The sequence below is a fragment of the Magallana gigas genome, chromosome 5 (assembly GCF_963853765.1).
Source record: "Magallana gigas chromosome 5, xbMagGiga1.1, whole genome shotgun sequence".
Classification (NCBI taxonomy): domain Eukaryota; kingdom Metazoa; phylum Mollusca; class Bivalvia; order Ostreida; family Ostreidae; genus Magallana; species Magallana gigas.
This window is the reverse complement of record NC_088857.1, coordinates 53,155,464-53,182,551: the sequence shown is the minus strand read 5'-3', so window position 1 is coordinate 53,182,551 and position 27,088 is coordinate 53,155,464. Positions and strand designations below refer to the sequence as shown.

General features: G+C 33.8%; 1 protein-coding gene and 1 long non-coding RNA gene across 7 annotated transcripts in view; both read right to left on the bottom strand.

The window, feature by feature from the left end:
- Window positions 1–5,402: 5,402 nt before the first annotated feature.
- Window positions 5,403–27,088, bottom strand: part of LOC117692417 (A disintegrin and metalloproteinase with thrombospondin motifs adt-1-like) — a 46,034-nt gene continuing 24,348 nt past the window's right edge. For 2 of the 3 annotated variants that reach the window (XM_066083509.1, XM_066083510.1), the window contains exons 10-11: window positions 5,892–6,050; window positions 5,403–5,663 (exon numbers count right to left, since the gene is read on the bottom strand). In XM_066083509.1, the coding sequence (XP_065939581.1) occupies window positions 5,623–5,663; window positions 5,892–6,050 (200 nt within the window). In that variant the 3' untranslated portion in view covers window positions 5,403–5,622. Of the gene's footprint in view, window positions 5,664–5,891; window positions 6,051–6,479; window positions 6,579–6,671; window positions 6,828–7,251; window positions 7,409–27,088 lie in introns of those variants that run through there. The other variant, XR_010713752.1, reaches the window with a different exon arrangement.
- LOC136275236 (uncharacterized) lies at window positions 9,485–23,937 on the bottom strand. 4 transcript variants are annotated; one of them, XR_010713755.1, is made up of 6 exons: window positions 23,180–23,937; window positions 22,934–22,961; window positions 22,506–22,620; window positions 15,629–15,791; window positions 14,927–15,382; window positions 9,485–10,538 (listed from the first exon to the last, which is right to left on the bottom strand). It is a non-coding gene; the product is annotated as an uncharacterized lncRNA (long non-coding RNA). The 4 variants fall into 4 exon arrangements; XR_010713756.1 differs by having other exon boundaries at window positions 14,927–15,110; window positions 15,228–15,382; window positions 22,934–23,936; XR_010713753.1 differs by having other exon boundaries at window positions 22,934–23,937.

Here is a 27,088-nt window from a genome sequence, read left to right as displayed (position 1 = left end):
GGATAAACGATGTTCATGTCATTGTTAAACGTATGATCGCTTTAAACGATATTTACGAACAAACTAATGGCAGCATTTGAGAGAGAACATGTACAAATAAAGATTTACGTGGAATTTCTTTTTAGTAACAATTCCCGAGTTGTTAATCATCGCTGCATCATCTACAGAATGTATAAAAATTACCAGTTCATTTTTTTTCAACTAAAATTATGAGCTTTAATGATCAATAAATTTTCTGTTTTGTTAAAATAGTTTTCATTACCGAACACCCTAGCCGATCGCCGCGAATATTTCAGCCCGAGATTAAATTACTCGGAAAATAGCGGGTTTAATTATATAAATCCAACTCTTGCATAAAGTAAATATAAAATCTATCATAAGTACATTTCTTTCTGTATAAGAAAAGGATGCATTAAAAACGAAATATTACAGACAAGTTAAATAGTGATGTATGTACAACCAGGCACAATCAACAAACAGCAATTTCTTTTGTCACCAAAACGATTTACTAAACACCATCTGACTTATATGTGTGCATTATTGATTCTAAATTCATATGATTGTCATCCAAACCCAGGCCCCAGAACACCGAAATTCCCATGTGGAGAGTGTGGTAAGGCAGTCAAATGGTCAAAAACTGTACTATCTGTTGCCTGTACCGAGTGTGAGACTTGGTATCATAAGGACTGCCTTGGCATGAATACAGAGATTTACTTGCCCCTTGAGAAGAACCCAGATCTAAGCTGGTACTGCTGTCAGTGTGGCCTTCCTAATTTCCACACCAGTCTTTTTGAAGATTTCAATTTATCTTTAAGTAGTGACACTATATCATCAACACCATCAAGTGTACATACCCCACCAAACACTTTATTTTTTGGTGATCCTATTCTCGCATCTTCTCCAAAAAAAAGCCAATTCAAAAAGCCACTAGAAAGTAACAAGGCAAGAATATTATCTATAAACTTTCAGAGTATTAGACCCAAACGTGAGGCGTTCTGGAGCATGCTGGAGAACACTGACCCTGACATCATCTTGGCCAGTGAGACATGGCTCAACTCAACCATCTACGAGAGAGAGGTCCTGCCAGATAACTATGTTTTTGCTGCTAGGAAAGACCGTCCACACAGCTCTCATGGTGGAGTAGCCATCATTACCAAGGCTAATATAGATGCCTCAGAGATTGTGTTAGATACACCCACAGAAATGGTTGCTGCGTCAATCCCTTCTAAGGATAACAGCAAACCCATCATTGTGTGCAGCATCTACAGACCCACAAACAATGATGTGGACTACACAAACAAAATGCGCGCCACACTAAGGGAGTTGCACCGAAATCATCTGGATCACACATTATGGATTGGCGGTGATGCAAATCTTCCCGATATCAACTGGGCATGTGATTCAGTTGAGGGACATAACTACCCAACTACCATCAGTCAACAGTTTATAGACATATTTAGTGATCTTGGATGTCAGCAAGTCATCGACTTCCCAACACGTGGTAGTAACATCCTTGACATCTTTGCCACAAATAGACCAGCCCTTCTTAATAAGGCAAGACCACTTCCAGGACTTAGCGATCATGACATTGTATTAATTGACATCAACACTACGCCACATCGACGCCGTCCAGTTAGGACACTTGTATATATTTGGGCCAAAGCAGACACTGAGGCTATTAGTTCTGATCTGGCGGAGAATCTGGCCAAATTTCAACAACATACCAACAACAATGCACCAGTAGATGTGATGTGGAATGACTTCAAGAAGATCTGCACTCATTCCATTAATGCACACGTACCATCAAAGTTCACTTCATGTCGATTCAGCCAACCATGGTGTGATAGAAACATTCGGAGACTCAGTAGAAGGAAACGTCGTGCACATAGGAGGGCCCGCATAACAAACACCCAGAATGATTGGAGAAAATATCGGGAGGCCCAGAGTACCAACAGAAAAGAGTGTAGAAAGTCATACCTCAAATATATTAACAACATGTTAGGCGAGGAGGGCCATTCAAACAAGAAGCTATACTCGTACATCAAGAGTAAGCGCTGTGACAGTTCAGGTGTCTCCCCCTTGCGGAATGAGGGTTTGCTTCACTCCAGTCCAAAGGAAAAGGCAGAGATTTTGAATCAACAGTTTTCATCTGTCTTCCATACGGAGTCACTTAGTAACCTGCCGGACCTTGGCCAATCAACCTATCCAGGGGTAAATAACATCAAAGTCACAGAAAAAGGTGTCCTCAAACTATTGCAAAGCCTGAACCCAAACAAGGCTAGTGGACCAGACAACATATCAGCCAGATTTTTGAAAGCAATGGCAACATCAGTGTCTCCTATACTAACCATCATATTCCAATCATCATTAGACCAAGGGAAAGTCCCAGATGATTGGAAAACTGCATATGTCACACCATTATTCAAGAAAGGAGACAAATCCAGAGCATCTAACTACCGTCCAGTGTCTCTCACATCTATATGCTGTAAGACCTTAGAGCATATTGTCCATAGCCATGTCATCAATCACCTGGAGAGAAATAACATCCTCTCAGACCAGCAACATGGTTTTAGGAAGAGACGATCATGTGAAAGTCAACTGATAACAACTATCCATGATCTAGCAAGTAGCCTCGACCAACGCCAACAGGTAGATGCAGTCTTACTTGACTTCAGCAAAGCCTTTGATAAAGTCCCCCACCATCGACTAGCCCTCAAACTGGAGCACTATGGAGTGAGAGGACAGACCCTGGAGTGGATCAGTAGCTTCTTATCTGACAGAAGCCAACAAGTGGTTGTTGATGGAGAGATGTCATCAGCTGCTCCTGTAACATCTGGAGTACCCCAGGGCACAGTGCTTGGTCCACTACTGTTCCTGGTATACATCAATGACCTACCATCCCGAGTCAAATCAACAGCAAGGCTCTTTGCTGATGACTGCTTGCTGTACCGCAGGATAGTTAATGAGGAGGACACAATCACTCTTCAAGAAGACTTAAACCAACTACAAGTATGGGAGTCTGAGTGGCTGATAAGCTTCAACCCAGAGAAATGTGAAGTAATGCGCATCACCAACAAAAGGCGTATAATGGAGGCCAATTATTCCATCCATGGCCAAACTTTGCAGTTTACCACCAAAGCAAAGTACCTGGGTGTTACCATCGACAACAAGCTCAACTGGGGACCACATATTAACAACATTACCAGGAAAGCCAACAACACCACTGCTTTCCTGAGTCGTAACCTATCTGGTTGCCCACGGTCCATCAAGGCAACCAGCTATAAGACCCTAGTGAGACCTCAGGTGGAATATGCCTCTACAGTATGGGATCATACCAACAAGACCCACATCAATATGATAGAGGCGGTACAACGAAGAGCTGCACAATACATCATGGGCAACTATAGCAGGGAGAGCAGCGTAACATCCATGCTCAATCATCTCCATCTTGATACCCTGCAGTCCAGGCGGATAACATCACGAGCTACCATGATGTACAGGATTGTGAATGGATACATCGACATACCATTTAATCATTTACATCCTGTAAACATCTGTAATACTAGAGGACATACTATGAGGTTCCTACAACCATTTTGCCACTTAAAATGTTATCAGGACTCCTTCTTTCCAGCCGGAGTAGTAATCTGGAACTCACTTTCACCAGCCATAGTGACAGCTGATTCACTCGAGGCCTTCAAAGCCCGAATCAGCCCCAGATCCTATCCATTGTAATAATTGAAGATTTTAACCAGATTTTAACGAGGCCTTCCTCAGCATGATTTTAACCTTTTAATCATGTGCGATAATGCCCAACCTTGGTGCCAGGCACATTACTGGAAGAAGAAGAAGAAGAAATAGATATTTACGCAGATACACATTCCGCGTACGATTTGTTAACATTGTCTTCATTACCACACACCCTAGCTGATTACCGAGAACATTTTAGCCTGAACTCAAATATAACACGGAAAATAAACGGGTTCAAAATACAACTCGGGTTTTAATTAAATATGAATTATATCAGTAATAATTTTGTTTCTGTATAATATGATGCAACAAAATCATATTGCATGAAAGTTAATGTTTACGCAGGTATACACTCTGCGTACGATTTAATATATTCGATGTACAGGTAAATATGTTACCTTGTTCCTAAGAACTTTGTTTTTTTCATTTCCAATGTAAACAGATATGATTTACATATACGTTTGGTTAATTTTGATTTTAAAAAATTTAAAAATTAGTATCCTGACGGAATGTTGGATAGGATTTTACAATTCTTGTTTGATAAATACTCGAAAACGGCACACCGAACGAGTTGCAACTTAGTAATAAATTTACTTGCTTATGAAAAGGCACGAAACCATGAACACGATAGGATAAACGAAAGAATTGTTGAAATTAAACGATAAACCTGATAGGATTAACGCACGATAGGATATGATTAACGCACGATAGAACAGTATACACGCACGATAGGATAGAATTAACGCACGATAGAACAGTATACACGCACGATACGATAGGATTGATACACGATACGATAGGATAGGATTGTAAAAAATAACGTTGCGGGTACTGTATTGCAAATGATTACCAGATTCGGTTGTGAGGCCAATGAATGCATGTATAAATGAATGAATGTAAATGAATGTTTATTAAAAGTCAGAGTGCAATTATGTTTGAACTACGGGAAGTCAGAAAGCTTATTTGAACTCAAAACTCAAAACGGAAATAAACATTTTCCAGGAAATAAAATTCATCTGTCTAAAACTTTTGGTACAAGGACATTTTCATGGCTCATTACGTATCAGGGCGGCATCATTGATGCGAAATATTTCCTGATTAATGTCGTTTTGTGATATTTTAGCGTGTACAATGAGGATCTAGCATGACAAATTTAATCGATGCATTTTACCATTTTACTGCAAAATTTGATTTCAACCTTAAAATAACGTACACATGCGTGTCCGTATGATTTTAATTTTCATAAATACACCGCTGTTAAAATTACCTTTGATTTTAAAGAAATTTTTTTTAACTATGTTCAAATATTAATCATTGTTTTTTATATTTTACATGTTGTATATAATTTATAAATATGATAAAGTTTATTGTCATTTTGTTATATAATGACCAATTTCGATTCAACTATGTGTTTTAGTCCATCATTGTAAAATCAAACAAAGCAAAAACAGTGAAAAAGAGTGAAGAGTTGACAAAAAAAGTTTCTTGCAAAATAACCCTCTGAACCTTTACTCTTATGATGCAATGATTTTTTTGCATTGAGTGAAACTGGGGTTTATATTCGAAAATAGTTATAGAATTTTGGACATATTTAACATCTCAGCTGATTTCGAAATTTTGGTTTCACGTCGAGATGTAGTTCTGAGAAGGCCTTTATAATGTACACAGAATTTATTCTTGCCACATGTTTTACATTCGATATATTTAATACTAAATCAGTTAAAAAGTTTTAGATACACATTGCGGGGTCACGTCGTAATGGTAGATCTGCTAATCACGTAGAAACAATGTCCTGGTACACATTCTTTAATCATCACATTGCATTTTTTTCTGTCATTTTCGCAAGTGATGTTTCACACGAGGCAGTGATGTTCAAATCATATACCAGAAAAGAACAATCGCTATCAGATAATCTAAAAATAAATAGATAAATAAAAGAAAACATTACTCAGAGTTTTAAATTGAGCTGAAATAATATTCAAAGAAAAAAGAAATCGTTAATACAACATTTATTTACATTGTATGCAAGCTTTTTAATTTATCGTAGTTGAAATAATTTTTGATTTCTAAGACGGTGATTTTACATGTAGTTTTAAGATAGTTCGTGCAGGCAATGACTTCAAGCAACCAAAGAGACGTACTCAAATGCAGAGGAGTGGATCCAGATTTAGTGTTATGTTTTGTCGCCATTGTTGTTGTTGTGGTGGTGGTGGTTGTGGAAGAAGTGGTGGTGGATCTGACATTTTGTGGCGCGGGCTTGGTTAGCAAAGTCGTTAGTTCGGAAGACTTCTCTTGCACATCTGTCAATATAAAGAAAACCATCATTGTAGAGGTCGGTAGAGCCCCATTATACATGCCGCCGTTATTCATGCATTACAAGAGAAATACTTCCACACTTATATCAGTATGATATTTTTAGTTTAATGTAATTTAAAGTAATTTGTCGAGTTAAATGTCATTTGATTTAATGTTTCGCTCAGGTTAAATCGCTGTTTGATCAGATTGAACGAAATTGAAAGCTTTGGATATTCAACAATCATTTCACACCAATCATTTTAAAAAAGAAATTAGAATTAACTTTTTGATGCAAACATATGAGTTTTGAATTCGCTTGTACTCTTTATTGGTTTAACGAAATGATGTTAAGATCAGAACAAGCATGGATGATTAAAAGAGAGGCAATAAAGTATCGTCCACTTTTCATGCAGAAGATTATTGCAAATGATTACCAGATTCGGTTGTGAGGCCAGCAAGCGAGCTGAGGGGAAGGGTCATCAATGGGAAGGTCGGGGGAGGAGCCGTCTTTGAAGAAGTAGAAGTCAACATCGCTAAAATAAGCATAAAGTAATATTTAAAGTTAACACTGTTCTTTTGTGAACTGAGGTTGCTGTGAAGGTTCATAAAGACAACCAATGTCTTACTTGTCATGTTGCAGCTGAATACATTGCATTTACGAGTATTTATTGCACTGCAGCTGGAGTCCCCGGGGGGACAGTCACGGGCTCGAGACTGAATCCCTGTGTCACACGCTTTGTCACAAGGCGTCCAACTGGACCACGGAGTCTGACCATGTACGCCTGGATAAAATGAAAAACGTTAATTTGCTGTAGTTACCTTTTTAATTCGTTTTTGCATAAACAGATAAAACCATGCCTAAATAATAAACTCTAACCCAAAAAACAAAAACAAAACAATTCAGTAAAAGTTTAAAAATAAATAAATCAAAGAAAAATTAATTGATAAGAATTAAAGTAAAACTTTTAAAAAACATGTACATAATGAAAAGAATCAATAAAAAACTAATTAGGAATAACTTTATCAAAATATGTATAGGAACCTGGGAAATAATAAGATTAATGATTTTATATTTCAATTGAAAATTCTACTTCCTGGCATAACGTTAACATAAGCGATTACATTCACCAAGTTAAGTTGGCAAAAAGAGATTATTTCTTTTATGGGGAAATCATTTTTGATTTAATAGTATTAAATTATTCAAACCTTTTCCAGCGAAAAATAAAATAAAACACAGTAAAGTAAATTTGCTCTCCATCACATTCTAGTCATATCAAAACTATGCTAAAACTATGTGAGGATAACAAGTCAATGATGGCGCTTTTCGGAAATGGTTCAATGGTGAGTCGCAAGTACTTCCTGAAGAGAGAGAACTATCAGAATCGATGAAGACCGGCGCGCCGTCCGTCATTTCCCGTTGTTGTTATTGTTCTTAATCTTTTTTTTTCTATAGTGAAATGTTCATAATAAATGAACTAGAATTTTTTATACAGAATATTTTTAGATTGATAATAAAAAAAAATATATATATATATATAATAGATTGTAGATGTATGGATTAATTTGTATGTTCTGAACGCGCTATATTTTGGCTTATGAAATAAAAATAAAATTCTCATCCTTTTTCTGACGTTAATGACGGCATTTAAATGCACATGAGGTCAAGTTTGAATTTTATGTTACAGAGATTCAATAGCTTCAAAATGTGTACCCTTTAAAATTGTATTTTTTATAATCGTTTGGCGGACTGTAAAGAGTTAACTGTCAAACTCAGTTTATATTCGCTAAAACTCTGTAGTTTTTAAAAGCATTACTTTTATGAATAACTCATTCTTTCAAAGGGCATATGAAAATGAGATTGTATTTAGTTAAAATACATGTAGCATCTAGCATCAAACCGTTGATAAGTTTAATATATATAAATATATTTGTACATAACTGCCTAAAGAGCCAGGAATGGCGAAAACGTTTGCGGTTAATAGGATCAATTTGTGATTTTATTCTGGATATTTATTATTTTTAAATGATATATATATATATATATATATATATATATATATATATATATATATATATATATATATATATATATATATATATATATATACTAAGCGGAAAAAAGAAACTGTGCATTATAAAATTTAGTATAATTTTTCTATATCTATTGTTTGTATTTATAAAATTTAAACAATCGATAATGGTAATGTTTTTGACAATACCGGATGGTAACCGTCCGGGTGCACGGACTTTTTCCTGGTTAGTAAGCACCTGTTGTTTATTGAAGAATTTGTACGTACGAGTTTTACGGGCTAATACTGTTTGGAATAAGAACTGTAAAGGATTTGTTTAAACTTTTTTTGTTAAGGAAATCACTTTAGTTTCAACAAAATTTACCCTATGTCATGCAACGACAGAACGAAAACCAACGTAATCGTGCTGCGACGATGCTGCAAGCTGGAATGGCTTAAATATATATATATATTATTTCCAGTAATTTTTGTGTGTATATATATATATATATATATATATATATATATATATATATATATATATATATATATATATATATATGTATATATATTCTGAAAGGGAACATCTTCAAATTTCTGAAAATGATAAAAAATATATTTTTAGAGTAACATTGGCAACAATCTATGATCAAATCAAAGGAAATCTTTTTGACTTTTTGGTTCTTCAATGTAAATAAGAAATATAATTTGATTTTAAAACATGATTCCATTTTCTAATGCAGGTGTTTTCATCCCATTTTTTTTTTTTGTCAATTTTATTGACCATAAAATAATTGTTATTATGATCAAATGCATGTAAATAGATGCAGATATCACCGGGGAAATTAAGGTGTTTCTATATATCCGGCGACAATAAAACTAAAATGCTTTAGATGGTAAAAAGCACTTTATTTGAACTTTAGGTCGGTATGGGTTATTTCTGGGAATCCAAAAACTACACCCGAACAATCCGAAACCCAATCCCTCTCTCTCGACAATGGTGTATAACACAATATAAATAAGAATTGAAAACAATAGAAATTAGCACTTAAGCACGAGTGACATATGTCATAGAGTAAAACCTCAATATGAGTGAGTCAATTAAATCAAAGGTGAGGTGTAAGAGTTAATAATGTAATTAAGCAATTATAACTGAAGTGAATTATTGTCTTGTACAAAGGGAAAGGTATATTTATGAATAGATAACAGTTACTCAAATTTCACTCCATGATACAGATATCAAAGGAGAAATTTCATTTTTCTTTTTTTCTATGACCATCATTTGTAACATATCAATACACCGATAGCAATATACAATGTTTTTATTGTTTATAATTTGGTAAAATATCTAAATATCACCTGTTGCAATGGCAACCTTATTCAACTCCATTATCATGTGTATAGAATTGAAACAAAAGAAAATCCTCTGATGAACATTTTCAAATTAAATATGGCGGGCTTGTAATTAAGAATTACCTTGAAATAAAGTGAATGACTGAACACAAACTAAAAATACTTTACAACTTTTTTAATACATAAAACATATTTTGGTCTCATGTTCAAATAGGGTCTGAAAAAAGATATTACTCCAAAAATGGATGTCAAAATGACCCAAACGATGCATAAATTACTTTGTCACTATGGCAAAGGATTCAAATAACATACTCTAGAAAATCAATAAACCTTGAAATTTCAAATCATAGCAGGCTACACATTTTTCAAATCCAAAATGAAAAACAAAGTACCCTGCATTTCATATTCAGCTTATGACCTTGAATGACATAGGGCCCTTGTCAAGAACATGACAAACTTTTGTTTGATTATAATTTACCTTTCAAATAACAGTTTCAAAATTTAAGTTCAAGATGACCTAAATATGCATGAAAAGTTATCTGCAAAAGACAGGATGTGTCCCTGACATGGAGATATTTTTTATGATATACCTCAGTTTTTGCTGTGTTTATAAATGTATAAACATAGCAATCAGGAGAACTAAATACCTAGTAAAAATAGTTCCTAACCTGCTTCCAAAGTTGGCACCAACTAAATCAATGCTAGTGTCTGTTTATGTACACAGAAATGACACCTGAATCTGACAAAATGTACATATTATGTTCACAATACGAGATGTACAACATTGAACTACATGTTCTAACATGTTTTCTCTCATGTGAAACAAAGTTCTCTTATAAGTTGATACCTAAATGAAATGTCCTGAAACATTTTTCACTACACAGATGTTTATTACAATTTTTGAAACCATGTACAGTCTCCTTTCTTTTCCTATCAACATGCTTTGTACATCATTTGCAAGTTGATCTGGGTCGTTCCAACTTGCAGAAAATATGGGGTATGTCTAAAGCTTCCTGTGCTGCATGACCACGCTTTCTATCTCTGTAGCCTCCAATCAGCTGATGGGCCACTTCCATCCTGAAATCCAGCAGGTCATATCTTGTTTTCAGTCGAATGTCTTTATTAGGTGTTCTGTTCAAAATTTCAAAGGCATTTACAAGACACACTTCCATAATAAAGTAAAAGAAAAACATCCAGTATTTTTTGGATGGTCTGCCGACAGGATTCTTAGCACGGTGTTGCATACATCTGTCTACTCCACTCATGTATTTTTGGTAGGCAGCTACTGGCCATGGTGGAGGACACATGACTTCAACAAAATTTCTACCCCTAGTGCGACGAACAACTGGACCATCTCCGAATGGAGAAACATTTGTACTTAGAACATGCACCTATAAAAAAAAATATGAAAGTATAAACATACAAATCAGAATGTCCCAATATACAGACATATGGATGGACAGACAGATGTACAAACAAACAGGGACAATCCATTTTAGCTCACCTGAGCTGAAAGCTCAGTTGAGTTTTCTGATCATCTTTTTTATTTTTCTTATTTTTTCTTGACTTCTCCTCCAAAACCACTTGGCCAATATCAACCAAACTTGGCTTAATACATTACTGGGAAAGGGAATTCGAGTTTGTAAAATGAAGGACCAAAATCTCTCATCTTATAATGAGGGAACAAATTTCCCATTGGCAAATTTAAAAATCTTCTTTGCAAGTTCTTTAATGCTGTAATTTATGATATTAATTCTATTCAAGTATCTTGAGAAATTGTTTCTCAATGTTCACTAATGAAACCCCTACTCTGATGTGAGTATACAAAATTTCATCCATATACGTGATGAATAGTTGAATCCCATCATATGACATGCCTAAACAAAGAGTGTGTTAATATTTCAACCACATGTGATTAAAAGTTGCTGAAAAAAATGTGACAGAAATTTGTTACAGAAAGGCAGACACACAAAGGTAAAACAGTAAACGCCCCCTTAGGGTATCGTTTTGATTGTCAAACTAAATACCGAGGTCTCTGGAGAGGTAAAGAAATCTCTACTGGTTATCTTTGTATTGTTGCTTGAGTGATTATGTTGAATTGTAACTGTTTATCTTAGCTTGAGCTTAGCAGTTGTGATATGGCATTGTTTTACTATTGTTTTACATTGTTTTACTAAATGACCGCCGTCATGAGAAAAGGGCCCTTATCTTTTGACGTCACAATGCTCAGAAAACGACGTCAAAGTTGCAGCATTTTAAACGCATTTTTTTTTAATTTCTGTTTCTGTTTTTTTTTTTCTGCGTCTGTGTTGTGTTTTCTGAATAACTTGAGTCTGGCCTTGTTTTTATACCGCGTTTAATATTTTTGTCAGTCAAATAACACGTTTATTTAAAAAATAAACATTTGATAAATGAAATATACACATGTATCGTCAATATCTACACATTTCGAACGCGTAATATTGCATACAAATTGATGCTGAGATGTCGTAAAATTGCTGATTTTGCATCTGCTATGATACTAAAACACCACATTTTACATTCTAGTGTGTGATGAAAATATGCTCTAATTGGAAATCACTTTTTTATTTATAAATCATTGTTAGAAACCAAAGACCCGTCTCCGCATACGCGTATAATTAAATGCGAGACTGGTCGTGGATTTTCGTTGTTGATAAGAGGGGTTGAAGGCTGAGACAAACCAAGTCGTTGCAGAGCAGTATTGTTCAAATCTAACAGTTTTCTGAGCAGTAATTACTGTGAAACAATACAAGTCAAATATTTCAAATCATAAGTTTGGAAGTTCACCTCACGGGAGACGATTCTACAATTTTTAAATTAGTCGGAAGGAACACGAGAGAAGCGGTTATGTCTCTATCTCTATTATAGTGCTACTGCCAACATACAAAATGAATTCTCGCATATTCTTTTACAATTTTAGAATTCGCGATCAAATTTTGAAATTATTTAACGAATTAAAAAGCTATAACTAACAGATAAGAAGAGTTTGAGAAATGTTTTGACAGCTTAAAAATCTTCTCTGATATATTGCATTTGATTTCATGGAAAAATCTGATTCTTAATGAAACAACATAAAAGTATATATCGGTACGGATGAAAAACTTGTTTATAGTTTGAGCGCAACATACGGTATTTTGTTTTCTTTTGCAATTTAACAACCCAAATCCACATGCTGTGTGTACTTTTTGAGCTAACTTACATAAAAAAATCAGTCATATCATGCTGAAAACTCACCACATTTTGATGGATTTTTAGCATTTTATATGATTATATTCATCTCAAATCAGTTACGTACATGATTCAAGATTCCTTAAATTAACAGGTTTGTAAACACAATAATTATACTACTATACGTTTGATATCAAGTCGATAAAATTGCCATTTTATAAATCAATTCATGTTTATCGATAAATATAAACACTACAAGTGTGACATTTACAATTAATAACATGCATGGCCGTACAATTCACCTTCATAGATGCTGGTTTCTCATCTTTTCTTTTTATACAAGAAACAAATTTCGATGATACTGAAGTCAATGTTTATGTGTGTTTGTTACAATGTACAGCAATGAAAAAAAAATCGGAGAATCGCACTATTTCTTAAAACTTCGGAATACCGTATGCAGCTTTATGCACTCTGTAAACGTCTATCATTTAATTTGTCATTTTGTTTAAAATTGATAATCAATTGGCCGATATTTGTATTCAATGAGAGAGAGAGAGAGAGAGAGAGAGAGAGAGAGAGAGAGAGAGAGAGAGAGAGAGAGAGAGATATTTATTCATTCATCGTGTAATATTGATAATAAGAAAATTGAATTTATTCGACATGTTACTTCTCTCTGAGTAGCTACGTCTATCGGCACGTGCACTGTACTACCAATTAGCTCAAAAAATGGACATTATTAATGCAGAAGTCTTATTGAAATTTATTTGCAATCTTGCATTTTGAAAAAAGTAAATAATGCTTATATATAATTAATTATTTCAACGATGCGATTAAGGTTTATCAAAATCGTATCACAAAAATACAACGGTACGCGTGAACTTACAAAGCGATTGAATTGAAATGTAGATTCAACACGTGGGGTGGCGTTTGTGTTTTTTTGGTCTGTCGTATTTGATACAGTTAATTAGGGGTGCACGAGTATATATAAACATAAACAAAAAGTAGTGATCAATACCGAAAAAATTAACGTAACCCGAGTTCTGTAATGTGGCTATCTTTATAGCCCGCATGTATCACCGAAGAAAGCATTTTTTTTGTTTATATTCACATCTTTAATTCAATAAATAAATTGAATTGATCGTAAAAAGTAAGTAAAATTAGATTATTGTTAATGTACACCAGTACGTTAGATAAAAGCTGTAGCCAAAGGGTCTGATATGGGATTTTGAGTTTGGCATCATCATGCAATCCGTGATTTTTCATAGGTTGCTGAAGATTTTGACCAGTCTGCATTATTAGAACTGGACCGAATAGACTTCAGTTCTGTCTGTTTCTATACAGCTGTGAATTACAATTAATTTTCGTAAGAAATAGAGGGAATCATACTTAGTGGATGTAAATTTTAATCTAGAAATATAAGATGCCATTTTTGTTAAAATCTTTTTAATTACTTTTCAGTGAGACAGTCAAAGCCGATTTTTTCCATCGGTAGTTTTATAAGAATTAAGTGTTGATAACGTATAAAAGAGAAGAAAAATCATGACAATAATTCAACACCATAACATCCGAGTTTCAAAAACAGCTATAATTGATTTTAAACTTGCATCAGAATTATGAAAGTACTTAAAAAGTAGAATCAGTAAATATGCGATAAAATTTCCGGGCAAAAGGTTAATAAAAAAGAGTAAATATTTCTCTTTTCGAAAATAAATTCGTGTATGCAAATTGACAATGCCCCGAAATTGTGGAAACATAGGATTCGAATTCGACCATCTTTATGTCTGTTACATGTTTGATTATTTAATTTGCTTCTCGGCAGCTTAAATAACCTTGATTTATTTAAAGGTTGGGGATAAGTTTGATATTTGTTTTCCTTATATATCCTTTAATGATCTATCTTATGTTCGGGAGGGGGGGGGGGGGTATTGGATGTGGAGTCATCAGAAGGGTGCCAAACATTAACTATATCTGGATATTTAAAATGTTTTGATCTCTTTTGTTAAAATTGTAAAAAAAAATTGTAGAAAATTTTACTTTACTTCAAACAATTAGACGATGAAAGGAAGTATAGAAGAAAGAAATTAATGCAAAAAAAAATTGACGTTCGTGACGTCGTGACGTTTTTGACTAGCTACGTCAAAGTCGTGTTAACATCTTTTACTAAAATTGTCATTAAATGCTTAAAATACACAAGATCTTCGATATCTTAGTATATTTGTATTTAGAAATACTTGACTAATCAGAATTGACAAAAAAGTGAGTTTGTGAAATTTTGACCTTAAGGGCCCTTTTCTCATGACGACATATAATAATAATATTAATATATTGACCATTTTCTTGTCTTTCCAAGCTGTTGCCAGTAGTTGGTCATGTTGCATCTGTAAGGTCTCCCCTCTTCTGAGATCAGGATTTCTTAACTCTGGCCGAACGCCTTCCGAGTCACACTTTATGGTCCCACAGCTGAATATACCATTGTGAAGAAGAGTTCCAACCAAGGAAATGGATGTAAAGAATCTAAAATTGTGCAAGAAATATGATATATGATGTAACACACACACAATTAACATTAAATGCTCAGGAAAGGAATATATCTCTATCTTTGTCAGTCAAATTATTGTTTTCATCTCAAACCTGTCAAAAAACACATGATGGCATTTGTATATCAGGGGTCAACATAGATGTTTGACAACTTTTTCTCCTATTGACCTTCCATGAAACAAGTCATGATTCCCCATGTTTGGCCAGTAGTCATATCAATACCCTTCTGCTTCACACCTCATAAATATCTGAAAAAAATACATTGAATATCTAAAAAATTATCTTTTTCATGACTTTTGTTGGCTTATACAGCAGAGACATTCCTGGTGAAAGTTGTGTAGTTGTAAAATTTTGTCCATAAAGGTCATGCAAAGCAAATGAAATTCAAGTGCATATCTTTACAAAATAAGAATGTAAAAATTCCTCTATAGTAACAGACAAACATATACAAAAATGAAAATGTTGCTTATTTTTATTCCAATATTGTTGCATACCCTGAGACCTATCTTGACAGATTTATTTGGCATATATTGTCTTGCAAAATATCTTCCCTTGTATTTAACCATTCCCTCATCAATGCTTTGGTGCTTAGGTGGATTCATCTGTCCTCTGAATGTCCTTCTTGTCTCTTCAAGGATTGGTCTTATCTTTGGTAGTCTATTTGAGGGAAGCACAAAAAAATTAATCAGACATTCACCATTAAAATATTTAATTTCACTGAACATTTTTGAAGAGTAATTACAGAATGAAACTAAATGCTGTCATTAGACAGTAATACCCGCACCATGTGTTTGCCCCTAAATAACACTGTTTTGTACCATTTTAATTAAAAATGAAGGCTTCATGCAAGCTCCAGTAATACAATTAAAATTTATAATTTTCATAACTGAAGGATGAGATCCCTTCCCATATGATAATACACATCGTGACATGAGCAGCACTTTATGTGCAATTTGGGGTAGAACTATTTGCAGTGAATTTTCAGTTAATCAATAATCTTAACATTTTATGTCATAGAAAGTATAATGGTCTATATAATTATTACAAACAAAATTAAAAATTAAATTATACCCCCTCCCCGTGGCGGTTGCCGGTTTTAGATTTGCTTCTGTGTGCCTACATGAACATCATCGTATGCACAGATTTAGAGAAGGGGTGGGAGTGAGGGGTCCAACCCCCCCCCCCCCGCCCCATGAAAATTCATTTATATCAATTACCAAAAATACACCTTGGACCCCAGTGCTCTTACAGACATGTAAACGCTCTAACCCATTGCGCTTCAATGTTAGGTAACATTATTTGGGGGGTAAATATTTAATTAATATTTAATATACTTTGTTTATCTCAATAGAAAGTTTACATGTACATCACAATATGCAGGTGTCCTGCACCACCTTAAAGCTGTTATTTACCTAATAAAATAGTGCAAGTGGATTTGAAGAATAGGTCATAAAAATACATGCATGTTACAAATGAATGATCTTTGTCTGAAGTTACGTACACAACACAGGTCTGCATGTCTCATTAGCGGGTACTAGTTTTACCCAGCTCTTCGATTAGATGGGTTCACGTGTATACATACATGGATGTTGCTAAAACGCGGAACGGAAAACGGAATGGAAAGCGGAACGGAAGGGAAAACGGAAAATCTTATCTAATGTTATTTACCTCATAGATTTGTTAATCATGCTAAAACGATATACTTTATGTACCTTTTTAATTTTTTTTGAAAGATTAGCAATATTAGATTATTTATTCAAGAATATTTATTTCCGCAAAATAAACAGTACATGCATTGACCACTATATTATGTCCCAAAATATCCTCGATTCACTTTTTGCTGTATATTTATTAATACCTCAGGGTTCAAGCGATTCTCTTTTAGAAGCATTAAACATTCTCATTATTCTTTCTTTAAAACGTCCTCTCTAGTTATCAGCTGGTATAAATGCACGGCTAAAAATAAAGAAGTCTACGGAGTTTTGCATTTCAACAGACCCGGATGATAGTGTTGAAAAATTGTGCAAGGTCTTTTGAGTGACTTCCAAATGGAGAAAAGATGTCAACATTTTCCTTTATAAATCGTCCAAATGTGCTGCATGAATATTTTGGGATTGACAGACTATAGTCCCAATATATAATCGGAAAATCAAACCAGGCAACGTCTAGAGCTCTCTATTCGGATCATATGTATATAACTGCTGGAATAAAGAACTGCTTAGTAATGCAAACGTAAACAAAATTGCATTGCTAAAAATACTAGTTTCACAAATTACTAGTTTCACAAATTACCGGGTATTTTAATGTTTACTGTATTTTAATTGTTAATGTCGTCAGTCCTACTGGGTTTTTTTTCTTCCATCTCTATGATACTGTATCATCTGTATGACAAAAGATCGTCTAGAACACCGAAAATTCAATTTTGATGTAAGTATATACATGTACATCGTATTTGAAATATCAAATTACTCAAAACACACATTAAACGCTTTCACTAACTGCGTACATTAAGCTGATATGCCACCCATACCATATAAGAAAAATAAGTAAAAAGTTATAGATAATTTGCTCGTTTAATCATGTTTATGTTTCACAATTCGTATACATTTGATTTTTCCGTTTCGTACTCAACTAAAGCCGAATGAATACAATGCTATAAATGATAGACATTCATATGAATATTAATAAGATAACAACATGTTGAAAATCATTCATAAAAGATACAAAGTAAATCGTTTCTGGCCAGTCTATACCCTTTTTAAGCTACAAACGTGATGATATTTTCAATTCCGTTCCGCTTTCCGTTCCGTTTTCCGTTCCGCGTTTTAGCAACACCCATACATACACTGTCTGTGTTTTCCGTGTGCAGAAAAGGATTAGTTAAGATCAGCTAAAGGAATTCATTATTGTGTTTTAATTGGATTATCATTATGATGTTGACCAACATATGTAAGCATAATACATGTAGTAGCAGTAGCAGAATATAATGAGATGCCAGCATATATATATAAGTTCTACTTTCACTTTCTTAATGTGATTTCCCTTTGACAGCATACTGTATCATCATCTTTTAATATTTAAATAAGCTTATCATCGTTACCTATCCTATCGCATTTGTAAAGTTTCTGTCATTTTAGTTGCAAAAGTTAATTTTTTCATTTGTCAGACAGCATGCACTATTGAGTTGACCCCATATTGACCCTGTATAAACAATTTCTTATTAAATTTGTGTATTACATGTAAGTAGGTGTAGACACTTATCATTTTTATATGAGTTATAATAGGAAGGAAGGAGTATTTCTTTCTTAATGTATTATAATGCATCAAATACAATGTAGGTCATGGCCTTATGGGACTGTTCTGACCCCACGAAACAGGAAAATACAAAATATCTTCTAATGTCATTATGATGCATCAAATGGTGTAAAGTACATTAATGACCCCCAGGTGTTGTCTTTAACCCCCCCCCCCCCCCTGCCTTTATGAAATAGAAAATGATATGATGCACTGTATATTTTGTTAACCTCTGAGATCTCTCAGATCCTCATCCCTAAACCATATAATTTATTTTTGCTCTTTGTGTCATTGCGCGTAAAATTGTATATAGATTATGCCCCCCTTGGAGACACCCTGACATTTTAGAACTAGAAATGATAATGTATTTTATCTTATTCATATGTTATACAGTAGTGTTTGATCCATGTGGGTATTTCCTAGCCTAATGATGTCACTGCTTTGTTTAGGAGACTTTACAATTGCCCCTAATAGGCGAATACACATGGAAGTGATGCATATAACATTTTGTTTATAAATCGTAAAAATTGTATTAACGAGTATGGGTCTAATTAGTTGTGCCCTAGATTTTTGAATGTAATTTTTTACATGAATTTCTACTGATATTATTATCATTATGAAATAAAAAAAATAAGACATTTACCTCACCGTTTGTTTAAGGGGTCATCTCAAAGTTTGTTAATTTTTAACATAAGACCCTATGGGATTTTGCTTAAAATGTATCAATTTTGCACATTTTTTCAATTTTTTTAAACTTCTGCCCTAGGGATTTTCTTGACTGTTCTACATATTAAAGTTATAGCTAAAAGGCATCAAATGGTCAAATAAAAAACCCTTTTACCTCCTGGTTTTTTCCAGGGGTCTTTTCAAAGTTGTTTTTTGTATGCCCAATTTCCCCGTTTGTCAGATAATGGCTATTTTTTATTTGACAAAGACGGAAATGGTGATCTTTATAGTGTTATTAAAACATTCAGACATATTTAAGTAATAAATAAATATATAACATCACATATTAAGGGTCATTTAAATAAAATACATGGTTATTGTCTTGAAAAATATGAATTTAGCTATATTTAGGCAGGTAAAAAAAAGTGACAGAGGGCTAGGCTTGCTGAACCCTCTTCACGTTTTCGACCCGAGCCCAAATATAGCTTATACTTTGAAACATTTATGTTTATTCCACAATATAATATCAATTTTACGCATCGAACGAGATATTTTCCACAAATTTCGTTGAATATCTGCAATTGAAACTATCACGCCACGGCGTCAACAAAGCAAAAAGATGACGTCACAATACAAATGAAACGCTGCGCGAAAGCGTGCGTACTCGTTCTGTACTCGGCCTCGTTAAGCAATTTCCAAAATGTTAATGTGAATCACGAGAGAAAAAGCAATCAAGAAATGATTTAAAATTTGCGACTGTACAAATGTAAGAATGTATTAAGAAGACTGAATCTTTATAACCAGGTTAGATTGAGGGGGAGGGGGGTGAATGTGGAGTATAAACATTTATAATTTGAATCATTTATTGTTATTAATTTTAACTTGTCAATGAATACTTATATACTTACTAATCCCAAGGTAGAAATATGACCTCTGATCATATCTCAATAGATCATTTGTCAATTATGCAAGGTGTAATATAATTTTTTCTAAGAATAACATTTTTTACCAGTTTATAAAAGTTTTTAGACACCCAAATCATATTTTGATTTTAATAGATCATTTGACAAGTAAGGGGGGGGGGGGGGCAGTTTATATTTCAGTTTGTTTGGGAGTGGGGGTTCAAAGTCATATATTTGACAATTTTTTAATGTAATTTAAATTAAGACTAAGCCATACTACAGTCATGAACATGAATAGTATAGAACAAAACACAAACTAATACATGTACATGTATATATACATAGGAAGTATTACAAAACAGATGATTGATCTATATCTGGGTTCTTAAATTGAATCATATATCATGTACATATTATATTATTGTTTCTTTGTTCAAAGCATTTAAGATTGTATGTATAGGTCATGATCCCAAGTGCTCTTCCTGAAATTATTAAATATCATAAAAACCATTGAGATCCCCACCTTAATCCAAAGATATTATTCCTCCTTAGGTCATGCAGGCGCATCAGATCATTATGGCATTTAAGTCATGACCCTAAGGGGTCATCCTGACCCCCTTAGATTCAGAAATTGGCAATTATCTTTAATTATTGATGTTTGATGATCCTATCTCTATTTAATCTTTATTATTAAGTCTCCCGAATGAAATTTGGAGACTTATTGTTTTTGTACGGTTTTTAATACATGTATTATTATTCTTCATCTTCTTTTTCTTCTTTCCTGCTCTGAACTTGTTTCCCAGAGATGGCTGAACAGAATTGTACAAAACTCTAGGATATGATAGGCCCGCATATCTAGTTGTGCACCCTGGTTTGATTTTTCTCATTTTGGGTTAGACAACCACTTTTCGGGGGAGGGGGGGGGGTGTCAAAAGGGTGTGGGGTCTAACATTGAACCTTGTAGGAAGAATCGTAGACTCTATTGTAAATGGCAACTTGAAAACGGACAAAGATAATAATAGGGTTTTCATAATCATATATTGGCTGTTACTGGCAATATATAGGGTTTATTAGATCTGACCCCTGGGGTCATCCCCGCCCCCCAGGAATTTGAAATTACCATATATCTCAGAAACTGTTATAATCATGACCCCTAAACCATATATATTCATGTTTCTGATGTCAAGGGGCATCAAATGTTATGTAGGTCATAGGTCCTGTGGGTGGTCCTGACCCCCTCAAACAGCAAGTCCCTTAATATCTTCAAAACAGTTGAGATCACCACCCTTAAACCATATATATTCTTGTTCCTTGTGTCAAGGGGCATCAAACGGTATGTAGGAGGTCATGGGCCCCGGGGGTTGTCATGACCCCCCTTGAACAGGAAGTGCACAAATATCTCGAAAACGGTTGAGATCCCCACCCCTTAACCATATATATTCTTGATCTTTAAAGGGCATCAAAAGGTATGTACCGGTAGGGGCCTCAGGGTTAAATTTGATTTTTCAAAACCGTAATGCACATCTATGGAACAGTTCCTATCATATCCCAAGATATGATGTGTCTATCCATTAAATCATAAAAGGAGTTCTAGGATTTATGTTTTTTTTTAAGTGATAAACGTCAATTTTTTGCTACTTTTTGACTCCCTGGATGAAATTCAAATTTTTAAAACCTTACTGCACATCTATAGAACAGTCCCTATCATATCCCAAGATATGATTGTCTATCCATTAAATCATAAGAGGAGCTCTTGGATCAATGTTTTTTTTTTTTAGTGATAAACGTCAATTTTCTGCTACTATTTGACTCCCTGGATGAAATTTAATTTTTTAAAACCTTATTGCACATCTATAGGACAGCCCCAATTATATCCCAAGAGATGACGTAGCTACTCCAAAAGTTGTAAGAGGAGTTCTGGGAACCATATTTTTTTTGCCAAAAAACGTCATTTTTTGTTGCCCACTGATCTTTGCCCTTAATAAAAAAAAAATTCTGGAACCAGATCACGCCTCAATATGACACCCCCAATCATATTCTAGAAGATTATTTGGCTACTGCCAAAAAAAAAACGTTTTTGAAACCAGTTTTTTTTGGAATTGTTCATTTTTCAGCCATTAAATGACCCCCAGGACAAAATTGAAAATTCCGAAACTTTATTGCGCATCTATAGGATACCCTAAAATATATTCCAAAAGATGATTTGTCTTCTGTTGAAAATGTAGGAGGAGTTCGAGGAAAAAGGTTTTTTGTGAAAAAACGTCATTTTTCACCAATTATTTCACCCCCAGGACTATCAGAGAATTTTTGAAACCTTTTTACAAAACAACATTATACCCCAAATCAAACTCCAAGAGTTGAGTTTGCTGGTTTATAAAATGTAAGAGCAGTTTGAGAAAGTAAAACGTGACAGACGGACGGACAGACAGACAGACGGACGGACGGACGGAACAGGGTAACAACAATATACCCAAACTTTCTTTAGAAAGTGCGGGTATAATAATTTTACCTATCAAATTCTATTGTCCCTCTGGGTCCTTGAGTTTGGTTGTCATTAAGATGAAAATAACGACTAAGCTTTTCAAATCTCTTCAAACTCATCGTCTCTTGAAAACCAACATTTCCTGAAAATAATTTGAATTTCAATTATCATAATTATAATTTTAAAAAATTGCTTTAGGAATGAATTCAACTTTTTTAATTGTAACAACATAAATACTGAAATGCATGCAACATGAAGAGAACAACCTTCATTAAAATTCCACAATAACACTGGCAGTTATCAGTTGTCGGATATATATGAATATATTCCGCAACCTTATCATTGACTGTGAGCGGACACTGTGTTGTGGCTTTGGAAAAGCTTGAGTTCTCAAAATATTAAAAAACTAGATTTTCAAAATAAATGTTTTAGTACAATAATAAAACAAAACAAACCTGAGAGCCATGACTGTTTCCAGCAATTCTAGAAAAAAAATGCATGAATGCGCAAAATTGTGACATAAGTCTAATATGTAAATTTTATTTTACACCATACACATTTTTAAACACAATACCATATCCATGGTCAATTTTTAATGTTTTGAAACTGAAAACGGAAATGACTGACTAATATCTTTCAATGAAAACAATGAACAGAAAATACTGAATAAAAACAACACTTGTAATACTGGTATAACTTACCCATAAACTTGTTTGATGACCAATACATAGTATATCTAGGCAGCTGAATAATTCCCATCAGAATCTGTAATCCAAGGAACGCTTTCATCTCGTCGATAGTTGTATCTACCCATCCCTGATCTACGCTCTGAGCGGCATACAAGTTAGTGTTGTCGACAATAATCTGTACTAAAGCAAGGGGAAATATTACCATGAAAAACTGCAAGGGATTCGCATCGAAAGGCAGCTGGTATGTCGGTCCTGAAGATTCAACAAACTCCGGAACGTCAATGTCTTCCACAACCTCGCTCCAAAAATCGGCATCCTTGATGTCGCTTGCCTGGCTGTCAAGGTCAAACAATGTTGACTAGGTATCCTGATCATCATCGCTGTCCGTATCACTTCCAAAGGAATGATCACAATCAGAGTCATCCTGATCAAAGTCTGACCCAGAATCAGAAGACTCGCTATCAAATTCTCTGCCAGAATCACTTTCGGAAGATGAGTAAATATCGCCCGATCCCGATTGAGTTTGTAATTATCGTAATAGGATTTTGATGTAAATTAGTGCAAATTTTCTATGAAAACCGATATTTTAAGCATAAATAATTAAAAATCGAATGACATACATACATATTCGAAGCAGTTTGTTTTCTTTGACAGAGGTCTCAACATTTTTCATCCACATAGTTTGACGAACGTAACATGTTAGGAATCTGTCAATTTTAAATGGTATTTTCTTCCAATATAAAACGTGATTATTTTCTCTTTAAAACAATAATTAATTTTTTTAATATCTGGTTGGATTATTCCTGTAGTTTCAAATTTTTTAAAGGCTGTTTTAAATTGTTGTGTTTTGAAAACAAAACATGTGTTACCTCCGCGTGGATTTCGATCACGCTAAAAATCGCTTAAAAAAGTTGACGAAATTCAACTCACGATACCAAAAATTTGATGATTCAATTTAGTACCAATTTTTTTTTGCCAGAATTCCCTCTTTTTATCGATGCAAAGTTTATTTCGATATTCTTAGGATTAAAAAAGGTATGAGACTTTGTTTACACTATATCCGTTTTATACGCTAGACGCGTAGAAACGCGCATATGCCATGAAAGGAGTTAAGGTACAGAAACAAAAGGACTACTGGGGCCTGTTTCTCAAATAGGCCTAAATTTGGGCCAAAGTTAAGTCCGACTAACAAAGTTACGCCAATGTTTAGTCGGGTCTAAGTTGCGTTTCTGAAAGAGGCTTAAGTTGCAGTTAAAGAGGCTTAAGGGTTTAAATGTCGAAGAACTTAGACTTCTCCGCTGAGTACTAAGGTAGCAAGGGACAGTTTCGAATAAAGTACCCATCAATATTTTTGAAAAATTGAGAGTTGCTGTACTTGAAGGCTTATGAGTGTTGCTAAAATTCATGAAATGATTTTTAATGATTATCATTAGTTAGAGGGGTGTCTGTTGTTGAAATTGATATGCAATATGTAGGCCCCTTATGTTAGGTACATGAGAATCAGAAGTAAAATGCGAAACCTGCGGCTATGACTGCTGTACTGACTTTACACAGTGAAATAGCAAGTTAGAGACGGGAGGTAGAATAACACGAAAAGTAGGTGGATGGGACATTGTAAACTATACACCGGTAAGTTTCTGACATGTGATAGTGCAACATGCACGCGGTACGGAAGGTCAACCCTCTGCAGGGAATTAGCTGGGGGAGGTCTAAAAAGCTGGAAAATCATGAAAAATTAGCAAAATATGAAAGGGTCAAAATCTCATAAAAACCAGTATACAGAGAATTTTACAGGTTTTGACTAATAATTTTCTTCAGAAAATGGTGATTGGCCTTATAAAGAGTGAATTAAAGGTATTTGTGCTGAATGGGAACTGAGGAAATTCTAGTTACAGAGTTCCGAAGACATGCATCCCTTGGCTACAATGAATGGTATCAAAAAAACTGTCCCCTGCCACCTAAGCATGCGCATATCCTATTTTGTTTTGCTTTGAGCCTATGATTATATGTGGTGGATCAATTTTCCAATTCATAGTACATGTACTCGAAAGTACACATGTTATACTATACCACTGAATGAGCATGGTTCAAGTTGTTCATATCAGTGTGTGTATATATATATATATATATATATATATATATATATATATATATATATATATATATATATATATATATATATATATATATTTATATATATATCAGGCTTGGGGCGAATTACATTGTAAAGTAATGCATTACATTACCATTACTTCATGAATTTGGGCATTAAATTACCATTACCATTACTTAATTTTTTTGAAGTAATGCATTACATTACCATTACATGAGTAACGTAATGCATTACCATTACCATTACTTTGTGAAAAATCAATAAGTTTTTAAAAAGTGATTAAAAAGCTGAATTTTTTTTGGGAAAACGTTTCATATCTAAAACATGATTAAACGTATTTATAGGTGCATGTTCTGTTCACTATCACGTTCGAATTTAAAGACTTAATATACAAGTTTGCTGTTGCGCTTTATGATCATCAAAGTGTCAAGGGTTCATCTTTTAACTGCATAATGTCGGGTTTGAAAATCTAAGATATAAGTGTTATGGCAATAATAGAAAAAATACATGAATCTTTTATTTTCTATCAGTCCAAACTATTGTACTTATATAAAACACAGATATTGAGAGAGAGAGAGAGAGAGAGAGAGAGAGAGAGAGAGAGAGAGAGAGAGAAATTATTTTCAAATGGGTTATAATACTAGAAGTAAGTTTTAAGCTTATAGAGATCATGGTTGGACACTGCATTCTCTTAAGTGTAATTTTATTTGCTTTTAATGGTGTATGCAACTATATGTTCTCTATTCTAATGGAACACAGCCCTGAGAAGGGTGGAGGATTGGGGTGTTAAGCACCTCTTAAAACAATAGATTGTTTTGATACTTAGATTATCCTTGGGGCATTGTGTGTTGTTGACACATTCTTCAAAGTAAAGAATTTATTAAATGCACAACTAATTGGATTAAATGTTTCTAATGATATAATATGCTTAATAACAACACTCTTAAAATGTTATGAAATTTTGTTGTTATATGCAGTTATATTGACAATTTAAGAATGGATTTTTAATTTTAATTTTAAAAACTATTTAGTTGTGTGATTAAAAAAATCATACAACTTAATATTTTTATCTCAAGAATTATTTTTCTTCTTGAAAACAATTTTTAATCAAATACAATTTAAGTTATTCAATTAATCACAATTTTATGAACATGAGCATGCATAAAAAAGCATAGTAATGCAAAGTAATGCCATGTAATGCCAGCATTACACTAGATTTTGGAAAGTAATGCGTTACATTACCATTACTTGTAATGCTAAATTTGTGGCATTACACATTACTAGCATTACTTTGAAAACATGTAATGCATTGCAATGCATTACCATTACATTTAGCATTACCCCAAGCCTGATATATATATATATATATATATATATATATATATATATATATATATATATATATATATATATATATATATATATATATATATATATATTACAGTAGAAGAAATGTCTAAACACTTCTTCACATAATGAAATTTTAGAGAAATACAGTTGATATGAAAGAGGCAGACTTAAGGGTTTGCATAAACCAAACATATAGCAATTGAATGTATTGTAGATGATATTGAGGCACAATTGTACATATTAATTGAACGAAACTATGTATAGAAATTAACTCCAATATTTGTGTAAAATTCAAATATTTATAGAATACAGGGGCAGAGTACTGTAGATATGCCAGCATACGTCTGCAGAATGATTATCATGCTTCATATAGATACATAGACACTTTCGGATGCTGGAATTAGGCTTTATTCTTTTTTATCAATTCACTAAATTATTTATAGAAAATAATATGACCA